General features: G+C 40.0%; 1 protein-coding gene across 4 annotated transcripts in view; it reads right to left on the bottom strand.

Moving 5' to 3' along the window:
- The window catches only part of LOC145439047 (proto-oncogene tyrosine-protein kinase Src-like), an 80,023-nt gene that overhangs the window by 46,045 nt on the left and 18,113 nt on the right, over positions 1 to 15,865 (bottom strand). For all 4 annotated transcript variants that reach the window (XM_080316513.1, XM_080316510.1, XM_080316512.1 and 1 more), the window contains exon 6: positions 841 to 996. In XM_080316513.1, the coding sequence (XP_080172639.1) occupies positions 841 to 996 (156 nt within the window). The remainder of the gene's footprint in view (positions 1 to 840; positions 997 to 15,865) is intronic.

Below are 15,865 nucleotides of genomic sequence, written 5' to 3'. Positions count from 1 at the left end.
AGGAGTATGATTTGAGTCGGCATAAGGAGAAAATCCATGCACACAGACACTTGGCGGAGACTTAGAGAAGGCGTATTTCGGAATACCTAACAGCGAAGCTAGACCATTTCCGTAATTTCCCTCATACACTTTGAAGATTAAAATGAGTTTAAAATGTTTCATGTAAATCAATGTTTTGAGTAATAACGCTGAATAAATAATGTTTTTGTAAGTTACAACTCACTCTCTTCTGTTCTCGCCTAATATTAACACATCCACTCAACAGTAGTGTTAGGAGGGAATACAGGAACAGCGCCTCGCCGGCTATCCTACAGTCGTCGCGCATGTACACATTCCAATCGATATGCAAGCAGTATCTACTTAATGAATACTAGTCCGTCCTCAAGATTACCGGATCTCGATCTGACATATTTACCTCGCCTATCGACACATGCATCATCAGTCATCACTCATTTTCATCACTAGTCGTTTTATGTTATCCATTTCTTTCCATCCAGTGTACCTGCCTCTTATTTACAAAGCCTAGGCCGAGATGGGTGTTTGATTTCAAAGACGACTCCAAGTTCTTTCGACACCATCCTATCTTTTCTTCGTATCGCAGTCTTGTGGTGTTTTGAAATGATGATACTGATACCTATACTGAATTAACATCAATGTGCTTTAGAATCTAGTTAAAACTCTTGGCTCAGCCAGTCAACGTATGTTCTGCTTCTCGCTTGTCCCTTTCGGAAAAATAATTTCCCACCCATGTTTAAAACAGGTTGCTTCAGTTCGATTCAATTCGATTCATTCAATTCGCAATCTATCCCCTAACCCCCAACGCGGCCAAAGGTCACATACCTTCAAATACTTCCCCAGAACCTTCAGAACCGAGCGTCGCATCAAAGGTAAGAGTGACTCCAGGTGTTTCCGAAACGTCCTTGGCTAACGGCGAAGTGGGTTTCTTCGCAAGCTGGCATGGATGTGAAAGCCGACAACACAGCCCATCCGATTCCGCTATTACAAGAATTAGATTCTTACTTGACCATAACTTAACCTATACTCTATGGTAGTAGTTGTTAACCTTTTTTTCCTCCAACGCCCCCTTTCAAAAATTATCGTGCTCGTGGTAATGGTCGACGCCGGAATGCCTATTTCTATTTTCTATCATTATGCGTATTTTTTCGTGGGGGAGTCGTCAAAACATGATGTGTAATTTATGTTCATTCACCGGAATAATTCAGGTCAAAGTCTAGTCAAAGTCAAAGTAGTGTTTTAACGGGAAATTGGCGATCTAAAAGTGCGCGTAATCCAGTTTACATAATTTATAATAACCTACTGCATATGTAGCAAACGTCGCCGCGTGGCGCGACCAAAATTTCGAGATTTGACATATTTTGTGGAATGTTAATTTGCTCTGAATACTCATTAAGGATTAGTCCTACTACCAAATCATCTACTGCGAAGCCATTTTTCTTCAGCGCCCCCCATATCGCCCCCTGAGCGTCTCCGCCCCCTTCTGAATCGTCAGCGCCTCTTGGAGGCGCTGGAGGCAAGGTTAAGAAACACTGCTCTATGGCGTACAGGCCATGGAAAATGGAAGCACGATGCAGATTAATACCATCATACTGTCAGGGTTGAGATGAAGTTACTATACCTTCGAGTCATAAGTCATCTCGAGTCATTGTACATTTTGACACAAGTCAAGTCTAAGTCAATCAATTTCCAAAGGTGTTCGAGTCAAGTAAATTCAAGTCATGAGTCAAGTTGAACTTCCGCAGTACGAGGCAGTATTAGAAGTCATTGCATTTTGCTAACTGTTTTAAATACAGATTGAGTCTACATTCATTCTGAATCGAGCAACGAATATGGCGTGAAAGAGATACGCATAAAGCGTTGTATCGCTCACACATACGTGAACCTGTTAAACTACGCAAGTAACGGTATAGCCCCCAGCCAAAATACAGGATAGAATACGAAACCTGAGAAAGATGACAAAAATGATATTATGCAATATAGGGATGGTGTGAACCTCTGAAAGGTTCAGGTTCGTGTGAACACGAACCTTTTTGAAAGGTTCTGTGTGAACGCGAACGTGAACGCGAACGTGCTAATTCCAACCGTACATTTCAAGGAAGTGGTAGCCTATATTAATGTACATTGTACACGATACCTAGCGACGACTGTGGGTCACATAATGCCACAATGCTGAAGTAGGCCTACATATTGACGCTTTAAACGTCGCCAAATGTATCAACTGGGACAATCAAATGATATAATAATACCATAAAATCAATATCTGCCTTCGCTTGCAAGAGAATACCAGCTTACGCCTTAACGGTCTAGGTCAGAACGGACAATGTATTAGGCGTCTGAGTATTTCTACGTTGATATTGAGCAGACTGTAAATCAGGTTTTTATACTTGCTACCGATATTACCTCATTAACAAGTTTTACAGCAGTATAGCCAACACCTCAATCGCATGGATTTGGTTTTATGATACAATTAACATAAGAAATCAAGATTGACCCCGTACGCCTGCTAGATATTTTGAATCAGACAACGATATCAATTTCATTGATTGGTCAAATAAGCATCATTCGCTGACTACCTACATGTATAGAGAATTTCGCTCTTCATGTTGTGTGATTGCTGGTCAAGTTAGATATTCGAGCAAAGTTTTGTAACAAGGCAAGTAAAATTCTTGAGATTGTAAAGGTGCATGCTCGCTTAGTGTTGATTTTTTTATGTTGCCAGCGCCATGCCATATAGTGACCCGCAGTTGAAATGCAATAAATTTCCACCAAAGATGTTATAATGAACTCAAAATTGTGATATATGATAAAGGTTCCCAGTGCAGAACCTACCAATATTCGTTTGTGAACGTGAACCTCTAAATTCCTGAGGTTCACACACAGAACGCGAACGTGAACCTCACGTTCACACCACCCCTATGCAATACACTACCGATCTACTAGTCGATGATATCCAATTTAAGCCTGCTGAAATTGTGGCTGCGTAATGAAAATGATGATATATACAATATTCTTTTCAATTATCTACTAGTTGCTGACGATTGCCCCTAGCGAGTGTCAGCCGAAAATATTCGGGTTTATTTCAATATGAATACTATTAAAAAATATAATATATACGAAATTCGTCCTAGTTGAATAATACAAGAGGGTTGGTTATATGAGCTCTGGGTATTACTTTGCTAGTAGTTCATGACACTGTAAGCCAGGGGTGGGCAAACTACGGCCCGCGGGCTGCATGCGGCCCTCCACGCCGTTCTGTGCGGCCCGCGAGACTCTAAATAAACTTATTAAAAATATTGATAAAATGCGTACTAAAAATCGAAATAATACCGAGACTTAATTTAAACTTTTTCTTAGTACATTTCACCATAATAATTGTGATGCAAGATGTGAAGCAAGGCACGACACTGAGCTCAACTGAAAAAAAAATCGCGCGCTTCACGATTTACATCTTATTCATATTGATTGCTCTGTATTTATTCTGAATTTCATATCTAAAATCTCTCATCCACAGTCATAACCTTCCATGCCATCAAACTATCCGTTAGGTTTGCTAGCATTTGAGATATGACGATAAAGGGGGGAGGTGAAATTTTTTACCATCGTGTCTTGAAAAGTTTGAGAACTACTGTTCTAAGGTAAATACTTCCTATATCATTTTTTATGTTTAATGTCTGGCGCGACGAGCCCGATCTCAAGTTCCGCTCATTCTGAAAGGTTTCAATTGCTAAACATCACAGAAATCCTAAACGAGATTGACAGAATTCGGATCAAGAGTGTGATTTCAGATTGACCACTCCAATTTTAATTATTTCAGTGATGTGCTTATAAACAACGATTCGTGCGTGTCTTAGGTAGATTCGTTCTCTACAGGCGTAGAATTAGGCTATTTATATTTTATCTACACATATAGTAGAAGCGTCTTTGAAGCTAACGTGGTTATGATGCTGTCAGCATTGTGTGTCCTGGAACTGAACCAAATGTGGAATTAGTAAATCTATGAACAGATCGCTGCTCACAGATTTAAATTCCAATCCTGTTCTAAGATTCCGTACAACCGACTTTCATATCTATAGTTTTGACAAACTGGTTATTGAGGTCGAACAGCCTATGAAATCTCGCCACTGTTTCTGACGCGTGTACGATATCATCAAAGAGCTTCTTGGAGGTACAGAACTTCAGTATACAATTGCATAGTATATTCATATTGAAATGAACCCGAATATTTTCGGCTGACACTCGTCAGAGGTAATCGTCAGCAACTAGTAGAGAATATGAAAGAACATTGTATATCAACAATCGTATCACAAAATATGACGTCACCAGCATGAAACTTCGAATGAGAGAGCGTTCAGTGCAGTATTCCCAGGTGGTACACGAACTCCTTCTGTTGACAGAGTTTCGGTCATCAAAACAATGTTCGGATTGTTTTAAATAAGCATATATATCATATCCATGTTCTCACTATATAATCAAATACCAATATTGCGTTTTGGTTTATAATCCCAATTTTATATAGTGCGGCCCGCGAATGGATTCCGATGTTGAATGCGGCACGACAGCTCAAAAGTTTGCCCACCCCTGCTGTAAGCTGTAAGCTCTGATCACTGCATTTGTGGTCAATTTAATTGTGATATCACAATGGAGGCTCGGTAAAAACGCACAATTATTGACTGATTGGTTGCTCTCACAAGCCACACAGACGCATCGTCAATAGGGCTGGGCAAAATCGAGTACCTGAGTGATTCGATTCTGAATCGAGTATTTTGCTTCGAGTCGAGTCGAGTAATCGAGTATTACGTATTATGACGTCACATCAGTATGGAAAATGACAAAATTCAAATATGAACTTTTATGCTAACATAAATAATACAAAGCCTGTCGTACACCATGTAAAGGTAATTTGTAGCTTTGCAATACATGTTACGCAAGCTGGTACATGACCAATCGAAGTTTTAAGGTTTCCAGATTGGAAAATGGTATCGAATTATATTTTTCGTTGATAAATTCACTCTGATTGACATGGAGCGTACAATTTCAGTACTCGAAAACATCACCTTTTACTACTCGACTCGAATCATTAGAATTAATACTCGATTCAGATTCGAGTACTCGAATCATTGTGCCCAGCCCTAATCGTCAATGATGCGAACATATAGCGACATTGCCGATTACTTGATTACTTGAAGCAACTCGTGAATTTGCTTCGGGTCACGAGTCAATCCACATTTATGAAACGTTTTGTGGTATTCACGGTGTGACTACTATGGTCATTTACACCAGGCCGATAGTGGCGAGATAGTGCAGTGGTATAATCCGCGGCTGCAACACCAGTGGGTGCGGGTTCGAGTCCGACCGAGGTCGACTTCCGAATTCCGATACCTAAGTGTTGGAGGTTTACCTAGGCTCCTCCTCGCCACCTCATCTGCGTCAGCGATGTCTTACAAAAGCCTAGCGGTGGGCCGTGCTAGAATTCGGCAGTTACGGAAAATATGAAGAATATCACCCGCATATACGCTTTGGTGTTGCAGCCGCGGATTATACCACTGTGCTGTCCCGTCACAGTCAAGTTGAGTCAGGTCATTTTGCAAAGTGACTCGAGTCAAGTCAAGTCATCTGAAAAAGCTGACTCGAGTCTGACTCTGCATGGCATGGTATGGTATAGAAATTTCTGAGTATGCTATGAAACTTGTTTTACCATACTTCCACACTTTGACAGTTCTTCCCCAACCATGACAGAGATCCTACTCTCGATTTGTCAAATCGATTGCTACCTCAAGAAAATCGTTCATAGGCAGTTATATTTTAAAATCTGTATTGCGACACAGACTCACCCACGCTGCGTGGTCGAAATAATATTGAAGATAACAAAGTTGTGATGTAAAGCATGTACGAATGAAGTTAACATTATTGATTAATATGATAATCAGTATAATATATAAAAGAAGGATGTTCGACCACTGTCGCGCTCCTGTGTTAAATACGCCTAACCGTAATTTCCATTCCACAAACAACCAAAAGGGGCCTTATAATCGTATACTATGAAAATGAAGCAGGTAACGTCAGTATTTATATCCTGTTTTTGAAACTGGAATTCGTTTCCTGCGGTTCGATCGGTGGTGTGTAGATTTCGATGTAGGCCTACGCATCATTATAATTCGCAAAGATATCGCTTCTCGGAGCCATGTTATGGCAAGTCCAGCTCCTACACGTACTTCATTAAATCTGGTGATCTCATATTATAGAATGGAATACGTCTGGACAAGATAGCTAATGATTATGAATCATGGATAGGCGGGAAATCGGACGTTTGATGTCTTATATCGCAACATGCTTAGTGAGTTTAGCGATGTAAAATTGAGATATTCGCTAATGCGAAAACAACTTTGTTTTTATGTAATTTTGTTGATATAGCTCCTCGAATGTTATTGTGCGTTCGCACTTCGCACGTTAGTTTTACTTGTCCTGCGTCTGTCTCGCTTCTGCTGTGGTTCCCAAAGAATCTTTGGTACATGTGAAGTAAAGACCGTAACGAATAACGGGGTGTAATGGGAACACTGAGTGTAGATAATGAAGTGTTGCACTATATACGTGTAAATGTTGCACATAAATGGGAAATTAGCGGGTGGATTGAGTAGTACGACCCATGTGGAACAGGTGTATTATAAGCCCTAGGATGTTGAAACGTGGATTTGCCATATCCAGAAATGAAGACTGGAGTGGGCGCTTGCGAGCAAACCTTCAAACCTAAAAATGTAACATTTTGTGCAGAGCCATGCCGGCAACATTATGCGCTCGGTTAAAAAGGAAATATCATACAAATACGTGTAACTTTGCCGTCTTAATATCGAACATACCAATACGACGAATCAACAATGTGGGAGTTTATTCATGCAACAGACGCCAATCACAACAGAACTGAACTAAACAGACACGCCTGGAACTGACGGTCAGATATAGTCCCCACGAGAATGAGCTTTTCACATATAACAATGTAAATCTAAAATGGCGACATGTTTTATGGTTTAAGCAGTTCGTTTCAGGTAACCTGCAACCATGGAAATTGTTGGTGACGCAATGGCGGACTTCGGAAAAAGTATATATACCAACCACTCCGGTTTTCTTCCCGACCGAGCTAATATCATGTCAAGTAAATTTATCATTAAATCTCCGAATGCAACATCGGTGACGGGTAAGCAAGATAATTTCCATCATGTTACCACACTGGTGTATTTATCAGTCGAATGGCGACGAACGGAGAAGGGCGACTCGATGCAGGAGCTGACTACGACAACCCCTGAATCACGCGAATTTTGCACCACGAAATATACGTCAATTGACCTCAGCTTTACCGTTATCGCTAAAGAAAACCAGCTACATGACGAGCATCTCGAAAGTATCACAAATGAAGGGTAACACATACATCGTAAGAAACCTTTCATCGGTGGTGAGCAATTGGGAGTAGTTTCAAGCTGCCATAATTGTTGTATTAATAATGATAATGTGGATGGTGTCTCGTAGACGCAATAAACGCATTAGCGCGGAATGATTGAAAGGCATAATAGCGATTACTAGTGACGTATATGGACATTGGACATCTTAGGTCATTACTTGGAAAACGACTAGCATGAAAAGAACAACAACCCGATAGTATGATTGCTTCGAAAATGTGTTCTCGGGAACGTATTGCTAGAATAGAGCCCGTGTTTCTGTAATCCGTCTGTGTGCATGGACTTTAAATTGAACTTATGACCATATGTCTAGTTTTATAGGTAGATATCAGGCTTGATTAGACTGGCCCGGCTCAAACGATCAAGGTTTTGGTCAGACCCGCGACGCTAAATCGAGTTTGACATTCCCGTCTATGGTTGACCGTATACGATAGATCAGAATTAAAGGAGATAGTTACTATCGTCATTTGCGTGCGGTATAAAGCACGCCGTAATGACGAAAGTGATACAACATCGCACAATGAGGCTGTACGTACACGCGTGGTAATATTGAATGTTAAAATGCAAAAGTATTGGCGCACAAGCACATACTGGGTATTCAGTCAGTAAATTGCCTCTACGCGTAAGATCTGTAATTTCTCTAAATTCGGTTTTAACTTCCGGACGCCCGTTTACCAATAAATAAAGGCTCTTAACTTGAATTGACCATTGTGACGCGAGTTCACTTTACCTCGGCATTTTCATTCATCGGCCTGGTTAAACTATTTGTAAAAGTGTCGCACTCGTTTCTGCGGTCATGGGCTAAATTGATACATGAATGAATGCTTGCTTGCTTGCTATAAATTGGTTGTGAGGATAATTCCCTTGGTCCACTAGTTCTTTTTGGACGCATGGCGAAACTCAATATCACCTCGGTTACAGTTTAAATCGTACAAGGCATATGGTGCCAGCCATCCGGCCTGGGTAACGATCCTGCATGGTCGAGGCAGTACTTGTTCTGCCCAACATATTTCGATCAAAATGTAAATTTTTAAATAATGATTTCCTCCATGGAAATCACCACACGGAGTGTGTAAAACATATTAATTTAATACGTCATACTGTATTCGTTGAACGTGATACTGCGATTTTGCTCGGATTGTCGTTGTTGGTAAGTTTGTAACGCCACCATCGTATTCTAGAAAACGGGGCAAAAACTGATATAGTTCGCAGGTTTCGTGCAGTAGACCGGAGTAATATTTATACTGCTATGCGCCAAGTCTGTGAAGTACGGGCAATAGATCTGTGACGGCAATCGTGTCTTAACAAAGTACTGCAAAATCGAGTTTGCAGCTAATGTTCTGCCTTATGTCATTCTTATCGCGTGCGCGGCGAAAACGCTCCATCACCAAATATGGGAAACCCATGTTGTAATATTCTTTTTGTGTGTGCGGTTTTTGGGAGGGTCATAAGTGGAAGGCAGGCGCTCACGGCATGCCGTGAGAGTAGAAACATTACGGTACTACTGCAACGTGCAATTTCTGGAAAGGAAACACCACTGGCCATCCGGATATTAATCCCTTATGTAGGAATGTAGGAGTTTTTGTGACAGTTTCCTGGGGCGCTGGGCACGGTAATTGACTTCGCAAAATAGCAGAACGATTATCTTGTCTTCCACCAAACCCTTTTAACGATGACGCAATTCCTTACTCTGAAGGCATATAAGCATTTGCACGTTAACTTCTTCATCAGTAGGTACTTAGGTTGGAGTTAGATAACAACCTAATCGTCTATCTTTGTAGCTTGGAGAAACTGAGGTTGACTTATTCACATTCACATATGTGTATGACTGTATGTTCCTGTACTCGTCTTTATGTACGAATGTATACCATTGGTATTATGCGTATTGTCCTATCATTACAAGTAGACGTAGAATAAGGACTTGGAATGGATCAGCCTGGTCTACAAATAGCCTATATACATAGCTACGAGACCGAGATAACTATGGGTTGAAAACTACTTACCTGTTGGAAAATTATTTTGTTTTGCGTATATATATGAGCAAAGATTTGAGGTCAGCTACATCAAATAAAAACATAGAGTGATCAGAATCGCTTCAATATCTAAGTGAGTATCGTAACTCGAGCAAGGAATCCTGTATCAGATGTATGGGCACTAGGCAGTCTGCACTATTGTGAAATTATCGATTGAACTTGCAAGGCTATTCTTACATCTACGCTTTCAGCTTTCGGAATCAACAAGGTGCGTGTGCATTAGAGCCGTACACGCGATGAAGTATTTTGTATACGTCTTAATTAATGGTGATAACAGTAAGTGCTATGTTTCCTTCATAATTGGAGAAGCGGTCTTGCGAGAATAATAGTGTTGGGTGGCCTAATTGTTCTGTAATTTAGGACTTTATCATAGTGTGCTATCGCCATTCACCTTGACCAGAGTTTCTGTGTGAGCCTGCTATAGGATTTGGAACCGTCCACTATAGTATTTGAATCTAACAAATATACAATTTGAGCATTTCATTGTGCATTATGATTGGAACAAGCTTTAAATTGGTAAACTAACTCGCAAATGGGTCGGCAGTTCCTCGTATTGGTTTAATTTGTCTGCAAAATCTATTGACCTTGAGTCATGGCTTCTATTTTGGAAATTTATGTTGATTTGACTAAGAAATTGACTTGAGTCACCTCCCTAAAGAGTAGTAAACTGATTTGGCTGGAAACAGTGACTAAATTGTAACTTCAATTGTTACGTCATAAATTCATACATGGGCATTACTTTCAATATTTCTTGGGACGCTTAGAATGGCGTCATGGCCGGGTTTAGATCAAGACTTTGAAATATTTTGGCGAAATCAAGGTTCTCGGTTGCAAGCAAGTCGCTTCAACAAGCCTAAATTTCAGAATTGGGAAATATGTGTATATCAAGGTCTTTAATCCGATTTCTATCCAAGTAACGATGTGGCTATTAAAACTAGATCGTATAATTAAGGAAGGTGGCATCATGTGTCGTGTACTTAGAAATCCAAATGTAATAACGGTATAATAAATAATGGTGCATACGCATGTTTTGATTTGCAGCTAATTTACGGCCTAGGTTTGAATTTGATTTGACGCATATTGAGAGCATCCCTATACTCCCTAAACCAGGGGTGGCGAACTTTTCTCTATGTATGGCAATATTCTGTTAATTAATATAGCCTACTGCCGTATTCCAGTGTTCCGTTGTGAAGTAACTGGACGCCAGATATCCCATATTAAACGGTCTGTGGCCGGTGAGCTCTGGACTAATACATTGTTTCATATCGGCTTATGCGCGCCGTAATCATGAAAAGTCATGTTTTGAATAAATACTGCGATTCGTTATCTAGTTGCGCAAGGCACAAGGTTTTATCGACTTCATGGATAAAAATTCGTCATTGATATTTGGTATGGAGACATTGCTATCGAGTAGTTGTCCTTTCTCAGCACATATGGTGAGGTTTATCAGTGTAATTAATGAGCGTATGCCTTCGAAAATCAGTGGCGGATGTTGATGATGATGTATCTTCGCGTGGACCAATTGCTATTGGTGTGGCGATTATTAAAGAAAAAATGGGAGATTTTACACTAAAAGTGAACATTTTGGTATTTAGTTGACATAACAAAAACCTACTTTTGACAAAATTCTGCATTCAAGTATTTAAACTAGGCATTGCTGCGCATAGGTTGGTAAAGACACACACGATGTTTCACACCAACAATATTGACCACATCGTAATTTTTTGACCGCAACCTAACACAAATTTTATGGTGATCTCGAGAATCACGCATCCGTTGAGAATCACTGTACTACGAGAAACTATGTCCCCAAGCTGTCAAATTTCAGATTCAGAATTACGTTATGAGCGTAAGTTTGGAAAACCTAAGGCTACGTAGGCTACAGGGGATGGTCTAAAATGTTCAAGGGTGAAGTCACCGTCGTTGCAATCCGTCCGTAACGTACGAAATGCTGTTTACAAAGCAAATTTGAATTGAGCATATAAGTTTGACAAAGTATGCACATAACGATATGATTATGACAAAATTTTTGATTTTTCATGTATATCAAAGAATGGTCGCCCTAATATTGGTCATTTCGTTGCATGCTTTGATTTCATGGCCTCACATCGGGATTGTCGAAATGTTGGACTCGCCTAGGCATAAACGACGCTCTTTCGAGAGACGTACCCAATTCCAAGTTGGTATTTTTTATGGATCACCTGATTTTCTTCTGCGGCTCGCATTTGTGCTGTGGGGATCAGATTACACGGCACTGCGGTATTTGAATCGCAAAATCAATTCGCATTAAATTGTGCGTGACGCGAGTGGAATTGCGCTAGATCTCGCCAAAGTGGATTCTGTATCAGCTGCATTAACTTTCTGAACAACACGCTTCTGCCAAATTTACGGCTTCAACTAGTGGTAATTATAAGTTCCCTACCAGATAGGCGTAGAGTAGACTTTCCATCAAAGTAACGTACTGGTGACAAGCTAATATCGGCAACGCACTTATAAGCATATGGTCAAGCCAAAACAAACGCCTTCATCAAAATGGTGCGCAGTTACGATGCGTTGAAAAGCGCTATAGTCCGTGACAGATGTGCAAGGCGTTTAAAACAGTGATAAGCGATCTGAAATTGGTTAAAATACGCGATTCAAAAAACAACCCATTATTCAGTATTGCTAAATTATGTTCAGGCTTATTACAAGGATGTTTGAGTAATCTGACTTGCGGTGCGTAACCCTTTTTCGTGGAAGGTGTATTATCCACATCCCACAGTGTTTGGTGCTCACTTGTTGCAGGCTTCGTGCATGGCTAAATCGAATAGATAATGCTTGTGCGTTTACACTTTCGTAGGCATATAGTGTGTTTTCGGAACGGTATCTGACGAATGTGCAATGTGCATGCGATTTTGGTGCTACGTCATATCGACTTCACAATTTCTAATGCTTCAGGCTCTGCTCTCTATTATATTAGGGCTTCACTCAATTTAGCAGTTTTGCGCATGCGTGATTATTGACACTACCGATTTCCCAACATTTAAATCTGTACTCGTTCCCTGTTGAGGATAACCAGGTACTCAGTCTGCATACTGATCAGCTAACATAGTGCAACGAATCATTGTGGTTGATAACGCTTTTGTAAACCCGACTCGGCATGCTCAGAGCAACCTACTAATTTGGCTAAGCACAGATTTGTCATGACTCAAGATCTATTGTGGCACAATGGTGGTGATATATTTTTGAAACCAATGTGATTCCCTAATATTAGAAATACTCGACAGCTTGTAACACTATTATGGTGTTCCCTCGCTTTGCGTAAGCGATGCTGTATTAGCGCAGGTTAGAAGAAAATAATTGGTCAGTAAATGTGCTATTTTTATTCTTGATTGATATAGCAAATTGGAGATCCTATACAAAAACACCCCATAATACTAAATACGCCCCGTAGCCAGGGTGGACGATACACCTTTATGTTGGTATATGCCTTAATTTTCGTGTTTAAATTCTGTTAATGATCCCTATTTGTAGCATCGCGATATGACGTTGGTTACCGAGAACAACGCCGAACTGCCCTGCATAGATGTTTGAATTTATACGGCACTACCTCTATTTGAGACGGAATATTTGCTGTCAGCACCCGTATGAATTAACCTTTCATATCTATAAATGTGATTTATGACGCACATATGATATTATTGATTGGCTAATAATGGGTCATATACTACTCTAATTGTTTGTAACTGGTATCGAGCATTTTGTCATCATGGTACTTGTAGCTATCAGCCTATGTTTAGTGCCACTGCGCACAAACTTATTTGCCTGTAGATGTCCTATTATTATACTGGATTGAGTGTAATCATAATGCCCTTTATTACCCCCACTCCCAAAGGAAGGCAGCGCACTGTGATTAACAGACGCTGCGCCTCATCGCCATTTGAAAAATAAATTATTCTGTTTGAGGAAAAACCATACTCACATTCTCTACTGCCACGACACTAGGGAATAGCATGGCTTCATGGCAGCCTCCGCTAATTAAAAGAAGGGGGGGGGGTGACTTCGTTGTACATATTTTGTGGTATCCGTCAGAAAATGAAAAGGATAAAAAATGAATTTAAAAAAAAAAATATTTGATGCTTGTATGTAGAACATTAACATTTTAAAGAAGTGCAAAAGATTAAAAAGTAACCGAAAATGCGAAATATATATATATATATACATCCCTATACAAAAAAGAGCCGCGTTCGGCCAGAAAAAAAATGTTTTTATGTTTATTTTATCAGACAATTACTGAGGCGAACCAAGAGAATCATTTATATCCCCTTTTTGAATCCCCTAGTGCAGAGTTTTGCATACGCGTCAACTCGGGGAATAAAACTGGCCTAAACGTGGATATCACCTTGAAGGTGAATGCTTGGTAGATTGCCGTGATTAAGCTGAAATTCATTTTGTAGATTATTATAGTTATATATGTTTATTTCCGTAATTTTGTGTCATGTATTGTAATTGTAAAAATGATGCTAGTTTTAATTGCGAACCTGAGACTAGCTAACCCTAAATATAACTGATGATATTTAATTAATTGAGAATTATAATATAATGCATATGCCCTAAGTACTACAAATGTACTACTTAATGCATAACAATGGTGTAATATATGTACTGTACACGGAATGCTTGGAATTCGCTTGTTTTGTGATATATCAGTGTACTAACAACAATGAAATACTGATGATATGAGTCAATTATGTAGTTATGTATATATTAATTACATCGACACGGTCTCTTTAGGATTCCGGTAAGGTCGACATTCCCCCCTAAAAGCTAAGAAAATAGCACCATTATAGCTACTAGAGTATGGAGAAGGCTATAGTAACTGAAAAGAATAGCGGTGGTCTATATGAATCACCTAGCTACCCATATGAAGCTGCTAATACGGAATAAGCCATCGCGGAAGCGACAGATATGTAATCACCCTGTCTTGTTTGTATTGATTATTATAATTATAAATCTGTAACCTTACGCATAAAGACAATTCGAAGAAAGTAATTCTGAATAATACTTGGTCAAGAATAATATCACTAGTAGTGCGCCATATTTGGCACGATAGCTGTGTTCATTGAGCTAAGACGGTGGCATTCTTGACACTGTAGTCGAACCTATATGCGTAATTGCAGAGATTGGGCTATATCCTCCCGCCTATATGTAAGAGTGGATGGACCCTGAAATCGAAAATCAAATATAAAAGTATATAAGTATTATGCCTAGCAGGGAATAGCTTGCCTGGTCATGATATATAAAAAACTTAAATACCCTCAAAATTTAATGATTGGAAAAGAGTGGGCAGTTTCGGATGGTCGATTGGAATGAGCTCGCCATAACTTGTGGTATATTTACTTGGCTGGATAATCTCATTTGCGTCATTATGTAGTGCGGCGCCGCCATTCCATCACCAGTACGGAACTGAAACCTATGTCTTGCGATACAAATGTGTCGAAAATAGAGTGACGCTTATATGGAATTGTCGTATGCATGCCAGTTTTACGATCGTGCTGCTATTAAATGGGGCCACCATTTTTCGTGCATGCGAACTTTTGCAGTAAGTGTTGCCGTTATTTTATATTAGTGTATGTATGTTATATCTATGTGTCATGTGGTGCCCACACGAATTGCATATCAGCTGCGGTGAACAATTGTTACCCATGTAGGCAGCATGGATGCCAAATTCAACCACCACCACCACCACCACCGAAGCAGAACATCTAAGAAGTGTTCAGACATCCACAAAACATTAACAAAGGCATTGAAAGAGTCTGACGTCATTTGGGCTCGAAAGGTGATGTTCGGATGTCCCCCTAAAGGCTCTCAAGCATACATTGATAGGATCGCCTGCTTGCCACAGTTGTAAGGTACACAGAAATGAAGCAGCGATCAAATGCGCCGGTACAGCTCCATGAAACAGATGACAGATGGACCGAACCAGAACAGTAATCGAGATATATTGCAAATGAAATCTCGCTACGACAGAGCCACGGACGAAATCCCGTATCCTGATGGAATTCCCTGTCCCCGAATAGACACGAAAGTATTTGAAGAAACGACTCAACAAGAAATCAATGCCTCAACTGAAAATGGGTATCTACACCTGCAAAGACTGGGATACTTTTATGAATGAACTGGTGATCTGCCAATTGGTTGGCTTGGACTCTGAGTGTTGATGCTATTGTGGGCATCTAATGACATATCGCTTGTATATTAAGTACGCGGCAGGAAAGGCCATCACATCTATTGTGAAAACAAACCTTGGAGAATTATTGTGATTTTAGATCGTGCATGATGATATATCGGCTTTTGGTTTTATATCAGTATGTGCATAGAAAAGCC

Source organism: Botryllus schlosseri, chromosome 5 (assembly GCF_051294905.1).
Source record: "Botryllus schlosseri isolate E-star chromosome 5, Bs_hap1, whole genome shotgun sequence".
Lineage (NCBI taxonomy): Eukaryota > Metazoa > Chordata > Ascidiacea > Stolidobranchia > Styelidae > Botryllus > Botryllus schlosseri.
The sequence above is the reverse complement of the archived record's forward strand: the minus strand, read 5'-3'. Positions and strand labels throughout refer to the sequence as shown.